The 27,696-nt window shown below is 52.2% G+C and overlaps 1 protein-coding gene across 1 annotated transcript; it reads right to left on the bottom strand.

Annotated features, from left to right (window-relative positions):
- Nucleotides 1–1,612: 1,612 nt before the first annotated feature.
- BAIAP2L2 (BAR/IMD domain containing adaptor protein 2 like 2) lies at nt 1,613–27,696 on the bottom strand. Its single transcript, XM_039877704.1, has 14 exons — nt 27,510–27,696; nt 26,113–26,188; nt 25,396–25,482; nt 24,905–24,966; nt 15,778–15,849; nt 15,499–15,615; nt 14,566–14,712; nt 6,619–6,771; nt 6,152–6,290; nt 5,748–5,985; nt 3,409–3,567; nt 2,893–3,100; nt 2,304–2,347; nt 1,613–2,097 (listed from the first exon to the last, which is right to left on the bottom strand). The coding sequence occupies exons 1-14, from the start codon at nt 27,558–27,560 to the stop codon at nt 2,022–2,024; spliced, it is 1,629 nt and encodes a 542-aa protein (XP_039733638.1). The 5' UTR covers nt 27,561–27,696; the 3' UTR covers nt 1,613–2,021.

Raw genomic sequence — 27,696 nt, 5'->3', positions numbered from 1 at the left:
GGAAGGCTGCCTCTGGAGGGCAGTCCTTGCTCCTCAGGACCTAGTGGTGGCAGGAGAGGGGGTGCTGGTGAGTGGCAGCCAGTGTGCTGCTCCTGGAGGTGTGGGTGGGGACCACCAGTGTCCCCCACTGTGCATGTTTGAGGGTCTCAGGACAAAGGAACAAACGTGGGGGTGGGGAGATAGGCACCAGCAGCAAAATGGGTAGAGTTTATTTTCTTCCGTGGCCTTGTAGTATGTTCCTAATTTTTCTCAATGATCAGGAGTGACAATTGTCATTAGAACATTATGGAAAAAAACCAAGAATGCATTTACAACAGAACATTAGCCTTGTCTCAGAAGCCAAGGGGGCTGAGTTCCAGTTGATCCCAGCTTAGCCCTGAATTTACTCGGCAACTTGGACAGGTCCCCTACCCTCGCTGAGCCTATAAGATGAGTGATTGATCACCCCAGGCCAGCAGAGAATCTTGGGTGGGGGTTGGAGCTCTGGCCCCCACTGGACAGATGGGGACCTTTAAGAGGCCAAACCCTATCAGCGCCCCAACTCCTACACATGCAGAAACCCACTCCAAAGCTCCGAAGCAGGAGCTTCCCTCCCTCCAGAGGCCTCTCCAGACCTGGGGTCTCCCTCGCGTTGGGCAATGCCAAGGGCTCTGTGGGCATCTGGGGCTCTGCCCCTCCCCCACCAGGACCAGGTTCTGGCTTTTCCTGCCTGTTGTCCTCTCATCATGGGATAAGAAGGTGAACCCCGGCAGCCTTTGCCCCACACTCACCAGAGCCGTCCCGTGGGTTTGAGTGTCCGGTCTCACATCTGAGGCCTGCGGGAGGGTCTGCCCCACTGGCTCCCCCGTGATGGGGCTGGGTGGGGGTGCTGAAGACTCTTGGGCTGCCTGCAGATCAGTGGCTGTCCTGGCTCTCACTTCTACAACCCGCTACCCCAGGCCTGGGGCTTAGAGTGTTCCTCCACCCCCACCCCCTCTAAGAGGCTTTTGTCTGGGAGGGGAGAGGGACAGGGCAGAGACCAATCTTGGTGTCCCCTGTTCCAGGCCTGCCTAGGGAGAGCTAGACACACAAGGAGGCCCCTCCACCTCCTAGATCCTCTGGTGGAGGAGACACAGAGCCCTGCCCCAGGGGGTCTTCATGGGGCTGGGGGCACAGTCCTGCCCTGGAGAGACCCCACCAGTTTTAATCACGTGAATCCCTTGCCTGCCCCCCACCCCAGGCCACATTCCAGCGGGGGGGCCTCTGTGGCTTTCCCCTGGATAAGGCTAATCCAGGAAGAAAGCCAGGGAGGGGCAGAACAAAGGGTGCTGTGTCCAGGGCCTCCAGGGCTTGTGGTCCCGGACCTTGACCACTGCCACCCGCCTCCTCTGGAGAAGGGGCTATTTCTTGGGTAACCCACAGCAGAAATGAGGGCTGGACATGAGGGGATCAAGCTTGAAGGGTTTAGGGGGTCCTGAAGACTTGCTTAAGATGAAGGATGTGAGGGGCTGGGAGTGAGCGAGGCCTCCCAGGCGAGTGCCAGGGACCTGCAGGCTCCTGGACTCCTCTCCAATGGGAGGTCTCCATCCCCACCTGCTGCTTGGTCGCCCAAACCAGACACCACCAGACCCGCTGCCATGTCCCATTGCTTTATTTCTCACTGTTTACGAAAGTTCAACAGGGAGACATGTGCGGGGCAGGGGAGGGGGTATGCAAGGGGCTCCACCCCACCGAGGCGGAGAAAGAGGAAAAGGGTTGGGGGCATGAGGTAGCCGCCCCAGGGAGAGACCTGGGGCCCCTGGAAGGGAAGGAATGGTTCTGTTCCCCAATTCCGCCTGTGTGATTTTGAAGGCCCCAGACTGCAGGCCAGTGGCTTTGAGCTGCTCAGGCTGGAGGCGCGGTTTGGGGAAGGGCAGCCACCCCAGTACCAGGGCCCAGGCTTCTTGGATCCACTGCCGCTTCTGCTGCCGCCAGCTCTGGGCAGCCCCTGGGCAGGTGGGGGCGGGGGTGGCGACCTCAGACCCCTGATGGAGGAAGGCGCCTCAGCGGATGTGAGGCGCTGAACGGTCATTGGTAACAGTAGGACGCAGCTTCACGGTGGCAAAGGGGTTTGTGCCCCTGTGGAGAGAGGCTGGGGTGAGAGAGGCCTGGGTCCCCAGCTGTCTGTCTGTCTGTCTGTCAGTCCAGAGAAGACGGCTGGACACCTGAGCCAGGCATCCACCCTTACTTCTGCCCCGACTGGGTCACCTCCACTCACCCCACCTTGTTTCCCCCACAGCCCTCCGCTGAGCCCAGTCCCCTCCGACCCCTGCTCAAGGACTCACCGGGGGAAGAGCTCTGGGGGGTGCTGCTCCCAGGACATAAGTTTCTGCAGTGGGAGTGGAGGAAGGGCTGGGTTTGCGGAGTAAGGAACAAGCAAGCCCCTGTCCCTTCTCCTTCTTCTAGAAGGGCAGAGGACTGGACCAGAGGCCTCTGCGGTGTTAGGTTTATGGGAAATGCAGCCCTGGTGTTCTGAAGCCCAGGATTCTATGGGTTTCAGACTTAAGAAGCCTCTGGGCCAGCGTACCATCTCCAGGGCTCGGCACCACCCCCAGACGTGACCCCATGGGAGGTGTCTCCCCTGCCCTCCCAGGCTGCCCCTGCCAGGCTCTGACCCAGGACCCTGGTCTGGCCTCCCCTGAGGAGGCAGGGAGGACTGGCCTTTTCCAGTGCTCCCAGCAGGACACCTAGGGGTCCAGTGCCTGAAATGAGTGCTTCCCCCACCCTTCCCTGCAGGGCTGGGCAGACTGAGGCTGGGGTGCGAGGGTCCACTGCCAGACACAGTGGCAAAGCAGAGAGGGTTACCTGGTCCCTGGCCTCCCTGCCCACTGGACGACCCCAGAGTTGAGGACAAGCTTGGGGGAGGGGGCTCACCTTGACATCACTGGGCACTCCCATGCTGCCCATGCTACCTCGGCGGCTGCCAGGCAAGGGCGTAGGTGCAGGGCTGGGGGTATGGCTTGGCACCCGGCTCGGGGTTCGAGAGCGGGACTGGCCGTCCCAGTACTCTGAGGATGCTGTGGAGTTGCCTGGCCGGTCCAGGAGGTTATCCAGGCTGTGGCTGCCCCGGAGTGGGTAGGACCTGAATCCAGAGACAGGAGGGGAGGAGAGGTGTCTAGGGGTCAAGCCCTGATGCACCAACCCCATCTGCGGGGTCTCTGAGCAGCCCGCAGCCTCCTCCCCTGCACCCAAGTGAGAGGAGACTGGGCTTGAAGGCAGAGGGATGGAAACAATGACCTTCACAGGTAGAGAGATGGGGCGCCTTTTCTCCAGAGGCTAAAGGGGGCTGGGCCCACTCAGGACTGCAACTCATAGATGCCCCCCTCAGGTGGGTGGTGCCACCCCCCACCGGAGTCCCCACCGCTGCCCCACCTCTGACCACCCAGGTACCTGGAAGGTAGCTCATTCATAGGGCTCATGGGGTTCATGGAGGTCACTGGGTTCAAGGCGTTCATGGAGTTCATGGAGGCCACCGGGTTCAAGGCATTCATGGGGTTCATGGGCACATCCTCCAAAGGCTTCACGTAGGCCTCGGGGAACCAGCCACTCCTGTGGGGCGGAAGCAGAGAAGTGGTCAAATACCACTTCTAAGAGGAACACAGTCACTGGCCCTGCGGGGGCCGGCCTCGCTCCAGGGGCTTCGCCGAGAGTAACTCATTTAATCCCTTGCAGGAGGTCTTTCTCGGCACTCAAGACCACCCGTCCAGCCTCATGTCTCACCAGGGGCTGGAGCACCTTAAAAGGAGAAAGTGGAGATCTGAGAAGGAAAGCAGTGTGTCCAAGGACATACGGTGACCACGTCATTCCCTGCTCACCGAGCGCCCACCACGCGAAGGCCCAGAGGGCCAGGCGGTCCTGCTCCCCAGAGACGCCCAGCCTGGCAGGGAGACAGACACCCGAACAGATGTTGACAAGGGTGACAGAGAAGGGGACCAGGTTGGGAGTGGGGAGGACACTATGTGCAACTGTAGGAGCCCAGAGGAAGGGGGCCTGAGCCCAGGATGACTGACTCCCAACCCAGTGCTCTTTGCTCTTCAGCCCAGTTGCTGCCCTCTGGTTCTGGTGACCCCAGGACCCTGCTCCGGGAGTCTTTGCCCAGGTGGACGCTCATTCCTGCACCTCAAGAGCAGCCAGGGCTGAGGGGACACACTGTGATTGATGTTACTTAGCCTTTTCAGAGTCCACAGAAGCCATCAGATTCTTGCAGAACACCCGGGAAAACGTCCTCCATAAAGTCACTTTAGACCCCACAGCCCAATCAATTACATTCTCACATAAAGGTAATTGGAAACTATTTTGACTCAAACTGACAGAATAAAACCATTGCAGTATTTTTATTTCTGTTTTCACCATAAAGTGCCTACTGATAGTAAAACTTGCCATCATTTTCCCTAACCTGTGAGTCACAGAAGGAATGATGTCCCTGGAACAAGGTTTGAGAACACCCACCCAGAAGGTTTGATCATCAGGTCCCCAGGAAGTCTGGTACACACCTACTGCAGGGACTTTCAGGGTGGCACCTTGCTGCCCTCTGACGTGGGTCTGCAAAGCAGGTGTTTCTGCCATTTGTGTGCTTAGTCACCTGTCTACCCCCAGGCCCATCCTTCCATTCCTGATCCATGTAGTCACCTGCCATCTCATCTACCTGTCTATACACCTCTGTGCCTAACTGCATCATCCTGTCCACACATCACCTATGCGTCTGTCCACATACCCATCCCTGATTCATGTGGGCAACCACCCATGGGCCACTAACCCACTGTGTATCCACTAATCCGTCCATCGCCACTTGCCCACCTGCCTGCCGCCCCCACCTATCCAGCCATCTACCCATCCACTCACACGAGCATGCATCCACCTGCCCAGAGGACCACCCCCTTATCCATCCTCCTCCTGACCACCATCCACTAACTCGCATGCCACCCTCTCATGCACCTGCTGACTCCTCTGTCTATGTGTTCATTCACTCGTGCCCTCATTACTGTTCTCCTTCATTCCTTTTCCTTAGCAGGAGTGGGAGTGGGCCACACAAGTCTCCTGCCCATAAAGCCCTGTGGGGGGCACTGCTGGCTCCGGTAAGCTCCCACCTCCTCCCCTTTTCTCCAGCTGGAGTGATCCGTACACAATCCCTTTCTGCCCTCCAACCCCTGCTCTCCTCCAGGCTTGCTGGTGACCACAATGTACTTCCCCATCCCCGCCTGCCACTCAAGGTGTCAAAAAGCCCTAGTTTAGGTTCTTTAAAGATTTCCACTGTGCATGACTGCAAAGAGGAGCGCTCGCTCAGCCTGCAAGGTCTCAGCACTGTTTCTGTGCCCAGCAGGAGGGCGGCCCACCTCCCTGAGCATCCCTCCACCAGAGCTCTGGCTGACCGTCAGCATACAGAGAGGAAGCTGCCCCTCTCTGGCGGTGTCGGGTGCACAGTAGGTGCTCCGGCAATAAGGTTCCTCTAACGTTCCACGCTAGTGAGAGGGCCTTCCCATTCTCCATTCTCTACCACCCTCTCAAGCGCCACCACCCTGAACTTGGTAAGGAGGCTCTTCCTACCCCCACTAAACGGATGAGAAAACTGAGCCGGGAGTGGAGGGGAGATGGGAAAAGGGAAGAGCTGTCCAAGGTCCCAGTGGGCGGGGCAGAAGAAGCCTCTGTCCGGGAAGTCTCAGTTGCAGCTCGAGTCCAGGCCTCCCGGGTCCTCCTTCCAACCCTCCCTGCGCCCCCAGGCTCTCACTCACGTGGATGACCCCTCCAGCTTGCCATAGAGCCAGCCGTTCTGGGCCTCCGGCACTAGCACCTCCACGACGTCTCCCGCAGAAAAGCGCAGCAGCGTGTGGTTGGCGCCCTCCGAGTGGGAGACGAGGGCGCGGACCCTCCAGGCGCCCCCGCCGCCGCCGCCCCCGCCACCTGCGCTGCCCGGACGCTCGCCGAAGGAGTTGGAGCGCGAGCGCTGGGTGCTGCTGGTGTAGAGCGAGGCTGCAGGGGCGGGAGAGCGCAGAGGCACGTGGGCGGGAAGTTCTCCCTCGCGTCTACCCTCGATCCCTCCTGCTGCAGCGCAACCCCCGTTCCTCTTCCCGGGCCCTGGGTCCCCATCCTGTGTCCCCAGCCCACCCTCTGCTCTCCGGGCGCCGGGGGCACTCACAGGCAGACGGCGTCAGGGGCAGGGACCGGCGGTCTGGCTCCAGCTGGGATGCGGACCTCGCCTCGTTGGGCTCGGGGCCGTAGGAGCCGGAGCCGTGCCGGCTGCGGGGGGAGCTGAACTCTCCCAGAGGCCTCTGGGGCTGCGAGGGGAGACGGGCAGGGGAGGGTGGGGCGGGGAGGGGCGGGGCCGAGGCGCCCTAGTCCAGCCCCCACCCCCAGTCCCAGACGTCCGAGTAAGGGTTCTCGGTCCTGCGGCCGAACCACCAGGGGGCAAGGAGCCGCGCCGGGGCCGGGAAAGGCCAGCTGGGGGTGCTGTGTGAGTGGTACCCTGGGGGGGAGGAGGCTCCAGGCGGAGGGCCTCAGGCCCCAGGGTCCTGCGGAGGGTCGCGGGGGCGGCGGCGGGGGCGCGAATAGCGGTGGGGGCGCGAGTGGCGGCGCGAATGGCGGCGGGGGCACCCAGGGCCTCACCATGTCCAGGCGGGTGGGTGTCAGGCGGCCCGAGGGGTAGGGCGGCCCCAGCACTGGGCCCAGCAGGCCTGGGGAGTGGGCACGCGACGGGCTGCGGCTGGCTTCCGACTGCTCCTTCCACAGCAGCACGCGGTTCTGGAGCATCCCCCGGGCCTGGCGAGGTGGGGACACAGGGGTTAGCCAGATCTGACCAGCCCCGAGAATCCTGGGGGCTCAAAAGTGGCGCCCTAGACCTGGGGACTTGGGCCCTGCAAGCTGAGGATGAACAAATATTGTAGCTGTTAGGAGCTAAAGATCGATGGTGTCACCTTGGGTTTGTCCACCGTCGTCCAGCCCTCCCTCTCTTTTGTCAAAAGCCCCTCAGATCTCCTTGAAGACCTCGCCCTGCCCCTTTCTGCCTGTGCACTTTGGGCAGAGTTTTCCCACTGCCCCATACAGGGGTAGGAGTAGAATCCAGGCTGGCCACTCAGGTTGCTCCATCCTCCTGGCTACAGTGATGGACTCAGGGATGGCATTTACCCAAAAACTGTGACCAAAGAATCCAATCCCAGTACTCACCCTGGATCAATCTGGAAAAATATATTCTTTCACCTCATGGGGTTTGCTAAATAGGTGGAATGAAGCCAACACAGGAAACTACAACTAAGAAACAGACAATGGCAAATTTCTGATGATATCTCGTCTGTTCCTGGATCCAGCTATATCTGAAACCCTGAACTATCCAGTAACTAAGTAGTAAATACCTTTTCTGTTTTAGCCAGTTTGAGTAGTGTTCTAGAAGAGGCCTTTCAAATATGGTTTTCCCAGTGCATTCCTATAGTTTACATAAGCATCTCTTTTCAAGTATCCCCAATACATGGGTATCTAACTGCTTGGATACTTTGAAAGACAGGAAACTCAGCATCTGACCATGTATTCCATAACGACTTGGAGTGGGTGGGCTTTGAATGTTAGACCTGCTGTGCATATTAATCATGTTTTTAATGTTCTGTATTTTATGTTGCTTTGACATCTCCAGGTCTTGCAAATCCTGGAGAGTTGGCCCCTTCCAGGGCTAGATAATTTCCAGTTATAGTAAACAACTTGCCCTTGAGCACACCTTTTATATGCAGACCAACCAATGCAAACTCATGTCCCCAACCTCTTTCTTTAACTCACCCATCAAGCCAATATTGCCTTTGCCTTAAATCACACCAGAGCCAGGTACCAGATAACTAGATACCACACATATAGCCCACAGCCCACTGAAATTACTCAAACTAGCCAATCCTAAACTTGATTAAACTTGCCTATCCTGCTATGCCCATTCCTTCTGCGGAAGCCATAATCAAGGTCTGGGCCATGCTTTTCCCTCGCTCCTTCTGCCTCTTGACTAACCCCTGCTGCTTCCCTATATGGCCCTGCATGGCACAGCATGACCCCTTCTTTTGGGAACTGTGATATGTAATAAAACATCTTTCAATGACATTGACCTCTCTGTGTCATCAGTCACCTCTATGAGTTAAATCCCAGGTATGATCAAAACACTGTACACTCCAGTTATAAAATTCTCTCTCTTTTCTATTCAAGCATCTCTCCCCCAAGGCCAACCTCAAGATTATACCTTAACAATAATAAAAGCTTCTCTTTCTTGAGCATTTACTCTGTGCCAGGCCCAGGGTTAAAGGCTTTACCTGCATTATTTTATTTGATTCTCACAATAGCCCTGGAAGGTAGGTACAATTGTTATCTCCATTTCATAGAAGTTGCTGAGGGTCAGAGCAGTTAATGACTGGTCTGTCTTGAGAAAGCTTCCTGTGACTGCAGCTTTCAATGATTTCTCCCTTCTCGCTGGCCCAGCTGCTGAAAAACCTCAGTGATCTCAGGCAGCAAAACAGAAAGGCTCAGAGCCTCATGTCACAGGAGCAACTCATCCAGTTGGTCACTAGGTGGACACCCTCTTTGTTGTCTTGCATAAATAATTAGCAAAACAGAACAAAGACAATACTCCAAAGAAGGTCTTTGTGAGCTTGTTTCAGAGGCAGAAAGCAAAGCGAGACCTTTAGGTTCTGCATACCATATTTTTGAAAGGTTTTTTTTTTCTCCCCAGTTTGAGAACATTTAGTGGAAAGCAACTGCAGGGGTGCAAGGGGGTCCAGGGGGTAATGGCCCCAGGACCGAGTCCCAGCCTGGATGGCATTCGACTTCATTGGCTTCCCTCAGCCCTGCCTCCAGGCAGTTTAGCCAGTGGTGGTGAAGAAACACCATAGGCTTTCAAAACCATAAAGGAGACCACGAGGGAATTTTAAACACATTTGTGCAGTGGAAAAGCCATTCTAACTATGATACAAACCCCACAAGCTATAAAAGAAAAGACTGATAAATGTTACTAAATAAAAATAACTTTTTAATATGGCAAAATGTGCAATAAGCAAAGTCAACTGATAAATGGCAAACTGGGAAAATATTTGCCAAGAAAGGGCTCATTTCAGGAACATGTGGAGATCTCCTACAAATAAGAAACGTGGAGGAAAAAATGCTGATGTTACAGTAAAGGAAATCAAATGGCCCTGAAACATGAAAAGATATCCGTCTCACTTAGGAGACAAATACCAAGTAAAACTACACTGAGATGCCTTTTTTTACCTTTCTGATTAGCAAAGATCAAAATGTTTGCTCACATCCATTGCTGATGGAAGTGTGAACTGGTACGACCAAGCCTACATCCTTGGACTCACCAAATGCAACACACTCGGCAAAGCTGAGGGAGAGGTAGAAGGGCATGTTATTGACTAGACTTGGACTAGGCGGGACTAGTTCTCGGGGATGGAGGAGACCTTACTGGGCCAGGCAGCTGTAATTCTTTAACTCTTGTTCTAAATCTCATGCGTTCTGCTTGTAGACATAATAACAGGTAAATATTTACACTTAACTATCTTAGGAGTCAGATCTTATATGTCCTAAAGCCCAGCTGGGTCAGAAGACATGCTACCCAGTCCCCATACCTAGGGGAAGTTGGGCTCATTCAATCCCCCTCCTGAGGGAGATCACCCAGCAGGAGGCAGCCCAATGGAGGGGTCAGCTCTCTTCTTAATGTTGGAGGTTAACTGTTCAAGACACAGGCAGAGGGGAGTTTGCTTCCAAAGAAGGTATAGAAATGGCCAATAAACACATGAAAGGATGTTCAGCATCTTTACCATCAGGGAAATGCAAATCAAAACCGCACTTCAATCAAACACCCACCAGGTTGGCTGCAATCAGAAAGCAGACAATAACAAGTGCTGAAATTGGAAACCTCGCACACTGATGGAGGGCAGGTAAAATGGCCGCAGCCACTTTGGAAGAGTCTGGAAGGTCTTCAAACAGTAAACGGAGTCACCACCATATGACCTAGCCATTCCACTCCTAAGTATCCATGAGAAATGGAAACATGTCAACACAGAAACAATTACAAAAGTATTCATAGCAGTAGTATTCATAATAACCAAAAAGTAGAAACAACCCAGTTGTCCATCAATTAATGAATGCATAAAGAAAATGTGGTCTATCCAGGCAATGAAATAGTATTTGGCAATAAAAAGAAATGATGTACCGACACATGGATGAACCTTAAAAAACGTGAAGCTCAGTGAGAGAAGCCAGTCACAAAGACCACATATTGTATGATGCCGTTCATATGAAATGTCCGGAAGTGGCAAATTTATAGAGACAGAAAGATAGATGGTTGGCTGGGGTAGAGGGAAGGACGAGAGGATTGGAGTATGACCTCTAAGAGGTACTGTGTTTTTTTAGGAGTAACGAACACGCTCTAAGCTCGCTCGTAGCGATGGATGCACAACTCTGAATATACTCTGAATAAACCATTGACTCGCACACTTTAAATGGGGGGATTGCATGGTTTGCGAATTATATCTTGATAAAACTATCTAGAGGAACAATAATTAAGTCCTCCCTGGAGGATCGCTCTGGGAGAGAGGAGAGGCAGGAGATGGCCAAGCCCTGAGCTTGAGCCCTGAGTGGGAGAATGTCACCTGGAGCCAGAGATCAGCCACTGCATCCAGCCAGGTCGTCCACCTCTGCTCGACACCAGGGGGCCCCAGGCTCCAGATACTGAGACTCAGGGAGGGAAGGACCCTGAGGTGGGAAGGCAGGAGTCAGGCTGCTGGCTGTTGGGGGCAGCTGATGCAAGCAGACGGGCCTCCTAAATGGTGGCTTTTGTTTTTATCTTTGAAGGGATGAGTGCAGGGGCAGGGGAACTGGATTCCACTGATTATATTAACCTTGTGAGGTGAGGGGTATTTCCTCCTTTTTCAGATAAGAAAATGAGGCTCAGAGAAATGAAACCATTTGCTAGAGTTTACAGCCAGTGCACAGTGGTTGGGAAACGGAACAAAAATACAAAGAAATCAAAATAAAAACGAAATCAGAAAACAAAGAATTCCAAAGTAATGCAAAGGGCAGTGAGGTGGGGGAGGGGCAGGATAGCCTCTGTTTCTGGCATCAGGGAGGCTGGCTGGCTGGCTGGGTGGGTCTGGGACCTGCATACTCTCTCGGACACAAAATAGAGCCAGAGCGTGCGTGACACATTATCTGGGTTCAAAAAATATTTGTTAAATTAGTTGAATGAATGAACAATTGCCATTGGAAAAATGCAGGGAAAAGTCATCAATTTACGAGGGAATGGTGGGAAAATAGTGTCCCAATGTCCCTGGCCCCTCCTCCTACAGATTCCATCAGCCCCTTCTCTCTGGAGGGGTCAAAAGCTAGGCCAGGCCAGGCAGGCAGGCAGGCAAGTCCCCATGCCAGGAGGGCAATTCCCCATGCCAGGAAGGCAATTATGAGGCTTTGGCCCCTGTCGGACTTTTCCAGAAGAGAGCAGAATACAAGTTTGCCCACTGCTGGGCTGGCAGGAGCCTGAGGACCTGCAACTGAGAGGCCAGGCGAGGACTAAGACTCGAGGGCCTGAGCGGCGCAGCCCATAGAGACACTTGGGCAGGACGATGTTGAGTGTCCCTCTCGAATGTGGCCTGAGAGGGGCTCCTGGCTTTCTTGAATTCCAGGGTTTCACAGGCTTGTGCTGCTGCTAGCCCATAAGGTACCTCTTCATAATTTAGAGACAGATGTCCCCTTGGGATGGATAGAGCCTGGTGAGAGAATGACTTCACTATGCGAAGAAAAAGATGCTCCTCTCTCTAGGCAAACACAGTCTGCACCAGCGTGTTCAGCGTGGAGAGCAGGGCCCAGCCCCTACTCTCAGCCACGCAGCCCTGTCTGCGGTGGTTCTCCACTGAGTAGGCTAAATTAATCCCCGTCCTCGAGGCTGAGTGAGAGCTCATGCTTGAACAGGAAGATCCTGGGCACGGTGGGGTGCCACTGGGGTAGAGATTGCTCCACCCGCCCCCCCCACATTTGTCAGCATCATTGCCTGAGCCCTTGCAGTTCAGCTCAACCCAGAGTGGGAACAGGACCAGGAAGAGGCAAAGGGAAAAAAACAAGGCACCTCAGAGGACCCACCGGTCAGGGAGGAGAATCAGGCAGACCACCCAGAAGCTGGGAGAAGGGATAACACACTTAACAAGAACTTGAGAGGAGTACTTGCTGCATAACAAAGACCTTTCTTACCCAGACAGAGCGCAATTTTAAGATTTGAAATTGAACAGATGAACTAAAAGAGAGGACAGCCCTGTTGAGAACCGAATCAGTGGCCTGACAGGTCAAGGTTATAAATATCTCAAACTATGGATCAAGAATAAATAAAATAGACATGGTGAGAGAGAAGGTCATAGATGTAGAGATCCAAATGGTTAGAGTCCCAGAAGGAGAAAAAAGTTAGCAGAGAGATAATGATAATTAAAAAAAAAAAAAAAATGGAAAACAACTCCCCCGACCTGAAGGAAGATTCGAGTCTGCAGACGGAAGGAGCACAGACAAGCACTCACATCGGTGGTGCCAGGACAAGTTCCTGAGTCTCAAGGACACAAAGAAAATCTCCAAGCATCCGCAGAGAAAGAGCCGGTTACTTAAAAGGAAGGGAGACAGACCAGTACCCAGCTTAGCACCTATGACACGGAACACTAGAAACGAGGGAATATCGTCATCTTGGACCACGAGAGAAAGGGCCTGCAGCTCTGGGGTCCGGCAGCTGGCCAATATGCCGCTCGCCAGTCAGGGTGAAGCGAGGCATTTGCAGATACGCAAGGATTCAGATGGCGTATCTGCAGAAAACACTCTTGGAAGTTCTCTAGCCACACCCATTAATCCAAACAGAAGCCTCCGGAGAGTGGGAAATAAAAAGGAGTGGAGATTGTGGTGAGCCGCGTATCTGATCGTGTGTGTGGCGAAAGATCAGTGGATGACGACGGTGCACTGGTAATTGTGTGACCCAGGTAACGGTTCTGGAAGTAGAAGGGCCGTGCTGCAAAGAAATAACCAGTGAGGATCTGGAATTTAAAGTCCTGAAGATTATTGGCAAAACTGAAATAGGGAAGAGGCATGAGAACTAAATAGTAAACTAAGTCGCATTCAGAGCCTGCTGCGTGCTGCTAGGCAGGGAACTTGGCTGACCATGACCAGACCACAATGGGAACCGATGGGAAGGTCCCGCTGACATGACCAACTGCTACTTCCTCACGCCCTCATCGCTGCACACCCACCTCAAAAGGAAAACAGATTTAAACGGAATTCCTTGAACATCCTGGGTCTCTCAGCCTCTCTCATTTTCTCTGTCTTTGAGAGGAGACCGCGTCTGTTTGTGGAGCGTTATTCCTTCTCTAATAAACATTTCTTTGTCTCTAACTCTGGTGTGCACTTGAATTCTTTCCTGTGCTCCGTCAAGAACTGTCAAGGACGATTCGCCTGAGGGGAATCGTCCTGTCCTGCACCAAAACCAAGAGCTGGGGGTCAGGGAGGAGAAGGGAAGGAGCAAAAACTCCCCACGAGCCTCGTTTTAGTATACCTCTTCTCAAGGTCTCATCTCGTGGGTTTGGAAGGAGCGATGGACTGAGTAGGTAACCAATGAATATATGTGGTTATGAGGGTCACAAAGTGAGGTCATCAGGAGTAGAGGTGAGAAGAACAGCTGAATTCGTACATGAATAAAGGGGGAGGGGAATGTACAGAAACTCAGCCAACATAACAAGAATAGGAATGAGAGAAAAAAAAATGGCAAAGTAAAAACTTTGTTAAATCAAGTTAAATCAAGCTATCCAGAAAGAATAAAACGGGCATATCAGTTGTTAAGTTAAATGGAACGGACCGAATTCCTCTGTTAGAAGGCATAGACTGTAAAACTGGCCGAAAATCGAAACCTGAGCTGTATTTTAGTAACAGAAAGCAGGCTTAAAGAGATAGGAGCATGTAGAGGGGGCAATATTAACCTTAGACAAAGCGGAATTAAAAGCGTCAGACTGGATTATGAGAGGCATTTAAATACGTAAATGGCAATATTTACAGATAAGGTATAATACTCATAAATCCAACAGCACTAAACAACATGGCAGCTAAATACAGAAAACAAAACCCATTAGATAATCAATGAGAAATGAAAAAATCTGACTGGTCTAGCAGACGGAACAAAGCAAGAACATAGAAGATTTAAGTAATATGATAAATTTAACAGACAATAACTGAATAAACTTACAAATTAGTGAATTTGTGAATGGTAAGTTTATGCAAGCAGGAATGAGAAAATAAATGGTTCACACGTGAATGAACCCATGCAGGAACTAGTGAATGAATTCGCTAATAAACAAAATCATGAATAAATAAATTAGTGAACATCTGATGATACAAATAAACACAGGAACATGTAAACGAAGAAACAGATGGAGAGAGTAAAGATGTGAAATAAATGCCTGGCAAGGAAGGAAAAGAAGGGAAAGGGAGGAAGGGAGGGACATTCCTGCATGTGGCCAACTCACGGAGAGCATAGTCCCCCAAAGGGCCCCTCAGCTGCGCTCGCCAACTCACCCGGCCAAAGAACTGTAGGAAGGTATTGGACAGCAGCAGGTGCTTCTCCGCCAGGAACCGATAGCGTCTCTTCTCCTCCAGTTCAGCCGCCCTCTGACTCTCAGACACGAAGGCCTGCATCTGTGCGTGCAGCCGGTTCACGCTCTCCTGCGGGGAAAGGGAGTTCTGGCCGGAGGCAGGGGCAGGTGCCTCCTCCCAGCCGCCACAAGCTCCAGCTGTCCGAAGCCTCCTTGTCCGTCTTGACTCGGCCGCCTCCTCCCGGAAGCCTCCCCCTGAGCACTCGGCCCATCCCAGCTCCCGGGCCTGCCCTCTCATGGGTATTCTCATCCTCAGGAGCTGGGGCTCTGTGTTCCCCTGGCTTGGGTGCTTCTCATAGTCAGGGCTGGCTGCTGAGCCATCCGCCTGCCCCAGCACCCAGTTCAGCGATGGGGCCCAGGGAGGTTACTTGAATGATAGTGCGAATGAGTTGATGAATAACCCCCTACTTGAGAGGGAAAATTCTGAAGAGAGATAGGAGCTTATTTAAAGGAGCCAGAAGAAGAGGCAGGAAGGGAGATGAAGGTCTCGAGGATAGAGGCCAGGGACCGGGAGGTGGGGCTGGCAGTAGGGGGGGGGTTGGGATCCCTGACTGGGAAGGCTGGGCGGGAGGCAGGACGAGAGGATGATGCTGGTGGGTCACGCCTTCCGGGACCACGTTGAGGAGCAGTGTGACTGATGGCCTCAGGTTTTCTCGGTGCTAGAGTTTTGGAGGAGGCCTGGGGCACCTGGGGAGGGCCAGGAAGTGACAGGGCAAGGGGTGGTGCGGAGGGTGCCCACCCCGCCGGGGGCCGGCTGACCTCCCCGCACTCCTGGAGCTGGGCTGGTGCTGGGCAGGGGCAGGGCCGGGGAGGCATCAGGCCCCCCAGGGCCCGGCCTTGTCCCCGGCCCCGGCACCTTCATCTCCCGCGCATTCTTGTCCCTCTTCCGCTCCATGCGCCACAGCTCAGACATGCACTTCTCCAGGTTGGCGGCTCGGTGGCGGTACTCGATCTCGTAGTGCTGGCGGCTGTCCTTGGGTGGGGTGGACAGAGGAGGAAGACCCCCACGTCAAAGAGCTTCAGACATCCAGCCCGCGGGTCAGAACACTGGACCGAGGGCAGGGGCCCAGCTGGGACCGCGTATAACCTGGTTCGCCCGTGACGGGCAGGGGCTGAGGTGAGTGGCCAGACTCACTTTGATGAACTGCATGTCCAGCTTGGTGTTCTTCTCCATGTGCTGCAGCAGGTCTCCGTGGAATGTCTGCACCTGTGTGGAGTGCAGGGCGGGGGTGATCAGGGCTGCCTTACCGTTCCCAGGCCCCAGCATCCCTTGCCCTGCCCACTCAGGTACATTGCCCGCTGTGGTCCTAACACACCAGGTACCTGCTCAATCATCAGAGAAATGGGCATAATAAGAGCACCTGGTTGGAGAAAGGATCAAATCATTAAACATGCAAAACATGATAAACGTGTTAACAGCTTCTGGTTCTTAGTCTTGGTCTTAGAACCTTGTTGATGCCATTCCCTGTGACCAGGCAGAATCTATTGCTTGATCATTTTGTTTCTGGAATGTGGACACACTTGTTTGTTCACTGTCCATCCCTTCAGACACAGGACAGAATTTCTTGCAGGGCCCTTGTTTGGCCCCTTTGTATGAGCAGCGAGCACTGTGGGCACAAAGTCTGAGCCATCCCTGAGTCCTCGGTACTGTGGGCAGGGCTGGGCCCATGAAAATGCTCAGAACTGTCAAGGGCTTAGCTGTGGGGGTGGTGGGTCCCAGCCACAGTGAGAAGGAGGCAGCTGACCACCAGTGACAGAGTGACCAGGAGGCCAGGGAAGACTATGGGGATCAGTCTCAGGAGAACCACATGCTAGTTCTGGTTCTCTCTCCAATTTGCTTCGTGAATTTGAACAAGTGGCTGCCCCTCTCTCAGCCTCAGTTTCCCTATCTGAAACAGGAAAGGCGTGGCCAGATGCTCTCTGCGGTCCGGCCCTACGAACCTGATGAGCTTTGATTCTGTGGGCCTCAGTGGTCACCTGGCACATCCCCCTTGTGTGCCCTATCAGCGTTCGGTGTTCCCTGGGTCACTCTGAATTGCTGGGGTGTCAGACCTAAATCCTTCCAGACTCATCCTGTTCTTGAGTTCAGGTTGCACAGGGAGCAAAGAGGAGCGTTTCTCGGCCCACTGACACTCTCAGGAGGCCCCTTCCACCTCTGCTCAGCCTTTTCTGTCTGCGCGGCCTTTGCCCTCGGCAGCACCTGCTCAAGAACCTTCCTTGAATCCTGCCTCCTGCCCTGGGGGTCCCCAGCTGTGCTGCGGGAGCTCTGAGCCTTAGGGTAGGGCATCACCCAGAAAAGAAATGCTGGTAATTTCCTTCTAATATGCAGGAAAAAACCAGTAAATATTAAAAGTTCTGAATTGTAAGTTCTGAAGTCTCGGTAACTATTGGTCTGTAAGGGGGCCACGCCCTGAGCTGTGTGTGTGTGTGTGTGTGTGTGTGTGTGTGTGTTGGCCAGGAGGGGCTGTTAGTGTTAGGAGTTGCCCTGAGTCCACATTTCTGCCCGATGGGGGCCCTTTTCTGCTGGATCCAGTAGGATGTGAGGCTTCCCCAACCTGCACCCCAGGGGCCTTCCAGAGCCTTACCCTCCTCCTGGTCCTGCCCCTCACTGAAGAGACAGTGGGGATTTCTGCTTGAACACAGGACATGTGCTCCTGAAAATCCCCACGTCCTGCAATATCATCGGATAGACAGCACTTACGGCGATGCGGGGCTGGGGCAGACCCTCAAAACTCAGGCACTAATAAAAATGGAGAACAGTGCCTGGGGAGATGAACTTGAACCCCACAGAAGGCCACAGAAAATATTTCGAATGTGCAAAACCAACAGGACATGCTGGCAACGCCTTAATTACCGCAGAGCTGGCCTGCTGAGGTGATGAGGGAAGACACAGGGCTGTCACAAAGGTGGGTATGGGAGGCAGTGGTGACACCTGCCTGCAGCTGAGAGCTCTGGGGGGCTGGGAGCATTCTCCCCAGGGAGGCCTGGGTGCAGGAGCTCTTTTAAAATGTCCTTAAAATACTGACAGCAGACAGGTTGGGGGCTTTCTTCGTCCCCCTTGATTCTGTTTCCCCCACCCCACTGCTCTTGCCTGGATACTTCGCTAATGAACAAGCCACTTTCCATGTCATACAATGTCACTCCTTCTGCTTCCAGTCACATATGAGGAGAGTCACACTACGGAAACGTGTGTGTGAGAAAGCAGGATTGTAATTCTTCACACTGCCACAGCCTGCCAGTGGGGCAGAGGACACAGACCCAGGATGTCCCAATCAGATGGGGCATAGACACCACTGGGTCAATGGAAAGTCTTCATCAAGCTCTCAAAGAAATGGATCTATGAAGAGGTTAATACGTGAAGCGGACTTTGAGCTCTTGTGGGAGGTTCAGAGGACTGCCTATAATCAGCAGGTGGTTTCTGGAATAAGGAAGTCACAACCACAGGGCAGGCTGAGGAACTCCTAGCAGGTCAGGACAGAGACCGCCCGCCCCTGCTCCCCTCTCCTGGGCACACACTTCATCAGTGGAGCTCGTGTGCTCCTCAGCACAGATGCCGAGGGCAGCCCCACTGTTGAAAACATGCACTGTAAGCTCTATGTATTGAGTTATTCCAGTAATTCAAGAAATATCTGTGCATCCACATAGGAAAATCCCCCTGACAGAACTGTCTCTGTGAGCTGACCCCACCTCCTGTCCTCTCATTGGCTCTTGATTTCCCCCAGTCAGGCTATGCCCCACCATGCTAACGCAGTGTTTTTGTCCAAGTCACCAAGTCTCCACACTGCTAAGTCAATTCTCAGGGCTTATCTGCCTTATCTTGTCGTCGTCATTCAACACTCTCTCCTCCTGACACACCTTCTTCCCCTAGTTTCTAGCCCAGAACCCTCTCCTGGTTTTCCTTGCAGTCCCTTGGCTGCTGCATCTCTATCCTTTACTGATTCTCCCACTATTCCTTGACCTTTTAAGGTTGAGTTGACCCAGGGCTCAGGCTTTGGGCCTCTTTCCTTCCTTATCTACACCCGCTCCCTCAGTGAGCTCATGCAATCCATATGCTCACGACTTCCAGATGTATAGTCCAGCACAGACCTCCCCTCCAAACTCTAATCGCATACATATAACTGATGTTTCTGCCTCTCCAACTGGTTTTCTGATATCCATCTCATATTTACCATGTGCAGAACTGAGCCCCTGATCTCTCCCCTCCATCCAAACTGCTCCACACTCAATTTTTCCCTCCTCAGCTAATGGCAATTTCACCTTCTTAAATGGTCAGGCTAAAACCTTGGAGTTACATTGACTTTTCTTTTGCAACTGACATCCAATCCATCAGAAAATCTTATTGAGTCTACGTTCTTCTCAACACCACTTGCTGCCACCCTTTCTCAAGCTACATCATCCCTCTCCTAGATTATTTCAATAGCTTCCTAACTGGTCTTCCTGATTCTGCTTTTGCCATCCACTGCCGATATTTTATTCTCAGCACAGGAGCCAGAGTGACCCTACTAAAATATTAGTCAAACAATGAACAAGTGGAAATGAAATTTTAAAATGCCATTTACTTCAAAAAACATCAAATACCCAGATATAAATCTATCAAAATGTGTGCAAGACTGCTACATTGAAAATAACAACAACAGGGTGCTGAGAAATAAATAGAGAGGTATACCATGTTCATGGATCAGAAGACTCAATATTGTTAAGATGATTATTAATTTATAAATGAATGCAGTCCTTATCAAAATCCCATCAGGCTTACTTAGAGAAATTGACAAGATGATTCTATAATTTATATGGAAATTCAGGGGATCTTGAATGGACTAAATGATTTTGAAAAAGAACAAAATTCTTAGACTTAATTATAGTAATTAATACAATTATAGTCATTAATACAGGCAAAATTAATCTCTAAAGATAGCAACCAGAAAGTGGTTGCCTCTGGAGTGGGGCTGACTTAAAAAGGACACAAGGAAACTTCACAGGCTGATGGAAATGTTCCGAATCTTATTTAGCATGATGGTTACATGGTGTATACAGTCCTCGAAACTCATCAAACCCAACACTTAAGAATTGGGCATTTTATTGTATATAAATTTTACCTTAATAAAAACTAATTTCATATAAAAATGACTAACAGAAAACCTTTAAGTTAAATCCAATAGAAAGTTATTAGGAGAAAAGCAAATAAGGAACAGAGTGACATTCCTACCATGAAACCACACCAGAAGGCCCACGAAGGAGAAGAAAATTGTAATCTATGGTTTAGAAGTGAACTAAAAGACATTAAAAAAAATGATACAAGACAGGAATGAAACAACATAGATATAAATTAGAAAAATTCAGGAAAGAATTAGAAACTTGAAAAGAAAAACAGAAGTTCAGTAATAAAGGCAAAACTATATGAAATACAAGAATAATAAACGCAATAAAGAATACCTGAAGAAAAATATAAAAGAAAAAGAAAAAAGTTAAATAAAGAAACGCAGAAATATGGAGAGATTATTTTTTGGGTGAAAGTGACGAAAATGTTCTAAAATTAGATAGTGGGGATAATTTTAAAACCATAAATATGCTAAAACTCTCTGAATAATACATTTTGAAAGGGTGAATTTTATGGTATGTGAATTATATCTTAGTAAAGCTGATGTACATATACGTCTATATCAATCTGTATCTATATAGCTCGATGACTATTTGTGTCTATATCTATGTGAGGGCTTCTATTATGAGCTCCATTTCCACTCCAAATATTAAATCATAATATTTAGAAGTGGAGGAAAAAAGAAATAAAAATGTAAAAATACCCAAGAGGAAGAGACAGATATTAAAAATAGGCTATGAAGACCTAAATACAGATAACAGGAATTCCTGAAGAAGAAATGCAAAGAAAAGGAACAAAAAAATTTCAAAAACTGTAATTCAAGACTTTTCCTGAAACTAAAAAAAAGATTTGAAACTACATATTAAAAGAGTATATGACATAACTGAGAATATTGACCCAGACCAACAAATACCAAGACATATTCTTGAAAAATTACTAGACTTAAGAAAAAGAAATCAATTTAAAAATCATTGGGCATCTACACACACACACACACACACACAAAAGAGCAAGTGATTTATAATGGAAAAGGTAGATAATCATACTTTTCAATAGCAATGTTTAATGTTCTACGTTAGAAAAAACATATTTAAGATAATCAAACAGAAAGAAAGAAAAGAAGGAAAGAAGGAAGGAAGGGAGAAAGGGAAAGAAAGTCAGCTAAGGAATTTATATCCAGTGAAACTGACTTTCCAATGTGAGAACAAACTATTATCATCACGTCAGAACTCAGAAAACATTCCCATGAGCCCTTCCTGTGGGGTCTGTTAGAGAACAAGCATCAGACACTAAAACGACAAGCGAGACATGGACCCAAGCTCAGCGGTGAACGTTAACTATGCAGCTACTTGTAAACGGAGGTCAGTGAGGGCTAAGGGGCGCGGCCAGGAGAGTAACGGCTCTACATCTGACCAGGGAGACATATATAGTGCAATGACTTTAGAAGTGGGACAGAATGCGGAGAACAAATGCACAACGATGTCGGAAACCATGTTGGAGGTGGCAGAGTTCGCAAGTCATTCATTGTTCGGAGACAAGTGTGTGTGCGATGAGAGATATAGCGAGTGGGTCATTATGGGATGTTCCGGTGATTTTACTCTCTTTATCTTTGAGAATCAGGGTTCCTGATGTGGAAAAAAGAAGATGCTAGTGTAATACTAGGAGAGAAGTAAAAATCCTGCGGTGCTGAATCTGAATGGAAAGTGTCAGTATAAACTCAGGAAATACGTCCCCTTTAAATATGTCCAGTCATGTATCTGTCGTATGTACCCGTGTATGTATCTATGTGTATATAAGTGCATATGTATTATACAAACATATGTATGTATGTCATGCAGCACTGGCCACTGTAAAGGCCTGAAAACAATGATCGATCCAGTATCAATGAATATCTTTAGTGTCCAGATGATGGTCTTAAAATACCCCTTGTCACTAAAAACAAAAAATGAAAACAAGGCTTCATGGACAAAAGGTTGATTCCATGTCTAGAGCAGCAAAGTACCAGATGAGAATGGATGATGCTGTCAGACGGGACAGTAGGGAAGCCGTCCAAACTACTAGGGTCGTTCCAAAAGGACTCGAGCCGGACTGAAGAGGCTTCTACTAGCCAAAGAGGGGGCATTTTCAACTGTAAAGAAAGACAAGAATTGCAAAAGATTGAAACACATGAAGTATGTTTAAATCTATGATACTGAGGATACTAAAACATTCCAATAACGATGCTAGTTTGAAAAAGAAATGAAGCCAATTGGTCACCTTCAGAAGATGACGGGGTAAGGAAAATGAGTGCGTGAGCCTTTCTTCTGCCTTCCCCGTATGAAACGTGCCACTGGGTAACAAACAGCAGATAAGGAGAGGCAGCTTTTCTCGAAATAGTCCAGTTAGTAAGTGCAAAGGCACAGGAATAGCAGTATTTCACAGCTCCCAATGTGTGAATGCATCTGGACACACTGAGCCTCCACGGCAGCAGATGCGACAGGCCTCCTCGTGGAAGAACCCAGCAGCCCCTCTAGTCTCACCCAGGGAATGGAACCTGAGTCTGATTAGGCCTCTGGATCCAGAGGATGGAGGGACGAGCTGAACTGCACCAAGAGTGTGCGATCAGCAACCTCCCAACCAGGAAAACTCAGTCAAAAGGCCCTAGGGCAAGCAACAGACAAGATGTAAGAAAAAGAAAAGGCTGGAAGGAGAATCGGTAGATTAAGAGACTCAAATACATATTGGAAAATAGAGCGAGATCAGACTCTAGTGTCTAGGGATCTATACTTGGGTGATCAACTACGAAGAAACACAAGGAAGTGTCGCACCAGTGGTCACTTTTGGAGGGAGGAGGCGCTGTGATTTTGATGGGGGCACCTGGAGGGGCTTCTGGGGAGGCTGCAAAGATCTTGACCCGGGCGGTAGGTTCAAGGATGGGTTTGCCTTATCACGATTCATTAAGGTCTAATTTGTTCCGTGAGATTTTCAGTATTTGCATTTTAGGTTATAATGAGAAGTCCAAACCTAAGTCAGATCCTGTGATTCCTTTCCTCGACACCCTGTACTGCTGCCCCCTTCGCCGGAGGAAAGTCGATGGCTGGTCCCCCGCGCCACACTTGCCCTCGCCGCCTCCACTGCAGCCTCCACTCCAGCCGTGTGGCCTCCTCAAGCCCTCCCACATGCTGCTCCCTCTGCCCGGAACGCCATGGCCTGTGTCTCCCTGGCTCGCTCTTCCCCTCCTTCAGGCTTTTCTTGATGTCACCTGTCTAGTGATGTTTTCCTCGAGCATCTGGTAAAACGCGTGCCCCTCCAGCACGTCCTGTCCCCTTCCCTTGCTCTGTTTTTCTCATGGCCTATTTTGCATCTCGCCTGTCACACTTGTACTCGCTTACTTGTCTTGGCTTTGGTCTGGTTCCCCTCTTGGGGACGGTAGGGATTTTTGTCAGCTGGACTCCCAGTGCCTACAACAGTGCCTGGCACATAGCAGCAAATAGTCGTCACATGAATGAGCCCGAGGGGGAGGTGGCCTCTGGTGTGCTCAGCCCAGTATGGTTCTGGCCGAGGTCCCTGCCTGGCTGTCACAGCCAAGACATTGGTGCCCAGAGATGGCAGCTCTCCTTACAGAGTGGGCCTGGGTGACACTTGTTCTTGTCCAGCCCAGGAGTGCCACAGGTGACAAGGAGAGCCATCAAAAGCAAGGACAGGAAGTCCCAGGCTGCCAGCAAGAGCAGGCTCCACGACTTCCTGCCCAAGCCCCGAGAGGTGCCACACCTTAGAGTGTCTGAGAGACGGGCCCAGAGGGACGCTCTTACCTTGTGTCGGTGGGTGCACGCTTTCTGCTGGTAAAGTTCTTCTCCATTTTGACATGAGAACCAAACCAAGGAGTATTTAATGGTATCTCCCCAAAAGTACCCTGACTTTCAGGGTTCCCTATGCATGTGTTTGAGAACCATGGATTATCACAATTAGTTGTGATAATCGCCGTCGGGGCCCACCCCACCTCTCCCACTTTGTCCCTGCTCCCAATCTCTGACTCACGTCTGCCTGACAGATGCCAGGCTCATGCACACGCTTGGCCCACGGCGCCCTCCCTGGGTGCCCGCTCTCTTCCTCCCCCTATGGCCAAGCCCCACCTCCTTTTCAAAGCTGTTCTCCCCTCCCACACTCAGTGAAGCCCTGGTTGGTGCCCGTCCCCATCCCAGGCCTGGGAGCTACGGAGAGCAGATCATGTCCCAGCAGAGTCCCCAGTCTCGGCAGGGGTAGAGACAGGGTCCGTGGTGTCTGCTTATGCATTCACTTCACCCTCACAAGAATCCTACAAGGCAGTTATTAGGATGGTCTCCATTTCCCAGACAGGTAAACTGAGCCTCGGAGAGGTTAAAGAGCTCATCTGAGGTTACAAAGCCAGGATCTGGTGGAGCTGGGCTTTGAACCCAGGTGCTCTGGCGACAGAGCTTGTGTCCTTAACCACCGTGTACTAAGAACAGATGGAAGTATCTGTTGGAGTCAAGAGGGAGGAAGAGGGACTAAGCCAGCGAAGGGGTCGGGGAGGCCTCGCGGAGGAGGGGGTGACTGCGCTGAACAGCAGGGTGGGGGCTTCTAGGCTGAGAGGACAGCATGACAGAAGCCCAACAGTGGGAACGCCAGGCTGTGTCTGGGGAGTTCTATTCATCCGGGTGGCGGGGCTGTGACTGGGGGGTGCCACACGGGGGCTTCTGGGTCAGCAGGACCTGCGATTCCTCCCTGAGGAGGCTGGGTTTGTTCTGTGGGTGGCAGGGGAAGGGTTTTTCCCGTGGAAGGGACAAGGTCACACCACTGGCTGCTCCCCAGGAGAGTGGAGAGCAGGGTGAGAGGTGGGAGGGGCATCTGGGCAACGGTCTCGTCCCTCTCCTGGCTCCTCCACTCACTCTGGAATCTCGGGTGAATGGCTAGATCTGTGAGACTCAGTTTCCTCCTCTGTAAAGTGGGGACAGAGATGGCACGTGGCTGGAGGCTGGAGCAAGACATTACAGATAAATGTGCCCAGCGGAGCCTGGCCTGGCAAGTGCCTGAAAGGTGTTGTTGTCATGTCACTAAGGGCGTCAGGAAATCCTCCCTGAGAAGGGACATGGGAGGATGAGCCTCTGCCCTTCGTAGAATGCATCCCACTCTCCTGAGTCACCCCTCACCCCAGACCAACACTCACCACCACCTCCAGGTCAGAGTTCAAGTGCCGCTGGGTATCTGACATCTGCACCAAGATCTCACCTGGAGGCACAGAGAACAACTTGGATGGGGGGAGCCTGCCCCTCCCTCCCCCGTCCACCCTCTTCTCTGCCTGAGGACCTGCCTGAGGCTGGATTTTGGGACCAAAGTCCAGGGATTTGCATAGGGCTCTGGACTCTGGCAGCACCTGTCCCAGCCCTATAGGGAGTGGTGGGGAGCGGCTTGGGCTCCAGAAGAGTCTGAACTCTAGGCCCTGAGCTGCAAGGGCTTTGTCTTTGGGGGACTTCCTGAAAGGGCAAGACTATAAAAGAGATCCCTCTGGGACCTAAGAATGGGGAGCAAGGCAGGTTCCGGGGCTGAGGGGGAGGCATGGGGGGGGGGCAGACAGAGCAGCCTGGAGCCGGGACAGCAAAAGGAGGCCTGGGGTGCAGGTGGCACTAAGAGGATATAGTGGAAGGGGGAGCCCCTCACCCAGAATCTGTGAAGTGGAGCTCTGCAGAGCCTGCTCCCCGATCTTCTGGATGGCTCTGAAGTACACTTCAGCCGCCTCGGACAGAGCTGCATGAGGAGAAGAAATGGGTCCAACTCAGCCCCACTCTTCTCCCAGCCTTCTGGAGACCCCTCCTTCCATCAAGAGGGAGTGTGAGGAGGGGACACTGTGTGAGCTGGCATGGGCGAATGTGAGCGGAAGGGGGTGCCCTGGTGGTGTGTGAGAAGATGTGGCTTTGGCCAGAGGAGAGAGGGGATGTAGCAGAGAATGGGTTCTGCCTGCAGAGTTGGGCTTGGTACTGAGCAGGACCTTGGTGTGGGTCTGTCGTGGGTGGGGGTGCGGGCACCTGTGTGTGCCCACAAGGAGGGAGTGGGCAGGTGTGTTGTAAAGCACAGGTGTAAGGGCACAGGGTGGGAGCAGGTAAGGGGTGGGCTCAGGGCACTGGTGTGGGGGAAGCAGGCTTTGACTATGAAGTCCTAAAAGGCAGGGAGGGGTGAGGTGCCACTTGGTTCGGGGTGTGACACTGGCCTGTCCATTATATAAAGGCTCACAACCCTCTGTCAATAGTACCGGTGGACGAGGTGTTGCTGAGAGATGGTGAGTGGCTGTCTGGGTGGGGTACGGAGAATATGGGTGGGGTACATGGTGTCCGTGTGGAGGGGCTGGGTTGGAGGTGGGCGTCTGTGGCTGGCACTTACCGTGGAAGGCCCGGAGGTAGTTATTCCCCAGGTACACCAGGTTCTCCAGGGCGGGGTTGAACTGCTCCATAATGCTCTGGGCCCCCAGGGCAAGAGGAGGGAGGGTGGAGAGTGGGAGAGGAAGAAGGAATGATGAGCAGAGGCCAGTCACTGGGCCTCAGGAGCAGGGCACCCCAGCCCTGATGAGAAGCCTCCAGCATCTGGGGGAGCCCACCTGGAAAACTGGGATCACCCAGAATCCTGCAGGGGCCTCAGAGGCCATCTCTTAGGGCCCTATTCCAGGGCAGGGTGTCCCTGGCCAGCTCCTGCTCACACATCTATGCTGGTAGGACCTCGCTCTCAAGACGATGCAACTGAAGGGTGTCCCTGGCCAGCTCCTACTCACACATCTATGCTGGCAGGACCTCGCTCTCAGGACGAGAGGTCCTGCCAGCATAGATGTGTGAGCAGGAGCTGGCCAGGGACACCCTGCCCTGGAATAGGGCCCTAAGAGATGGCCTCTGAGGCCCCTGCAGGATTCTCTTCTCACTGGGTTGAAGCCTGCCAGTCGGTCACAGCCCCCAGCTCAACTCACTCTGAGTCCAGGCCTCACTGGGCCGGATACATGGACTACCCACAGTCACCTCAGGGGCAAGGGCAGATCTTGCCCTCCTCAAAGAAGAACCCACCGGGAGCAAGGCCACTCCAGGCCATGGCCAGCGGTAGAGCACTCTGGGTCATGGAAACGACCCTGGGCTTGGACTTGGACTTGGGTCTTGGTTCAAATCCCTGCAGCCCCTCTGCTTCCCTTGCTATTTAAAACTCTGGCCTCAGTGTTCTTATCAAAGGAGGTGATTATTTTCTACCACGCAGATGGACGACTATAAGGCTTACACGTGAAAGAGCCCTGTGCATACAGTAGGTGCTCTATAAATGCCTTGGGAGACTGCAGCACCCCCTCTGGAGTGAAGCAGGAAGTTTGAGAGAAACGAGAGGGAGACAGATGAGAGACAGAGACAGAGAGGCAGAGACAGCAAGACAGAGAAATAGAGACAGCGAGGTAGACAGATACTCCTCACTCTCAGGCCAGGCGGCTCCTGGGGCTGCCTGCTCCCAGCTACACCACGCTGGGCCCTGTCCTGCCTCGCCAATGTTTGCAAGTTGGAGGCTCCTGCTGAGTACCAGCTCAGCAGGCCTCTCACTCACTGGGTGACTGTGGACGAACCCCTCCCTGGGGAACCTTAGGTTGGGGCTGGGGTGGCTGCCAGCCTCCAGAGAGCCCCCACGCCCCTGCCCGCAGCTCAGCCCAGCCTAGCCCCCCGCCTTCCTTCCAGAACATGCTCCGGCCATGCTCACCCTCTGTCCTCCAGAGCTGGCCCGACCTTCACACCCCAGGCCCGGGCTGCACATGCGCTCACCTTGTAGATGGCCATGGTGGACCTGTAGAACTGGTCCATCTCGGGGGCCATGGAGCGGGCTGCACCTCGTTGCTTATCAGGAGGCTGGTGGTGCTGGTGGGGCTGGGAGCACTTGGGTAGGTACGCTCTGGTGCCCACTGCTCAGCGGGCAGGTGAAGGAGGATGCGGAGTGGAACCTGGAGATGGA

Source organism: Pteropus medius, unplaced genomic scaffold, assembly GCF_902729225.1.
Source record: "Pteropus medius unplaced genomic scaffold, Ma_sr-lr_union100, whole genome shotgun sequence".
Lineage (NCBI taxonomy): Eukaryota > Metazoa > Chordata > Mammalia > Chiroptera > Pteropodidae > Pteropus > Pteropus medius.
Note: the sequence above shows the minus strand (reverse complement) of the source record. Positions and strands in the feature narration are given on the sequence as shown.

Coding starts and splice junctions, on each gene's coding strand:
- BAIAP2L2 (XM_039877704.1), bottom strand. CDS start 27,560: ATGGCCCCCGAGATGGACCAGTTCTACAGGTCCACCATGGCCATCTAC. Junction 5,986..6,151: donor GCCCCTGACGCCGTCTGCCT/GTGAGTGCCCCC, acceptor CCGCCCCTGCAG/CCTCGCTCTACACCAGCAGC. Junction 2,098..2,303: donor CCCCCAGAGCTCTTCCCCCG/GTGAGTCCTTGA, acceptor CTCTCTCCACAG/GGGCACAAACCCCTTTGCCA.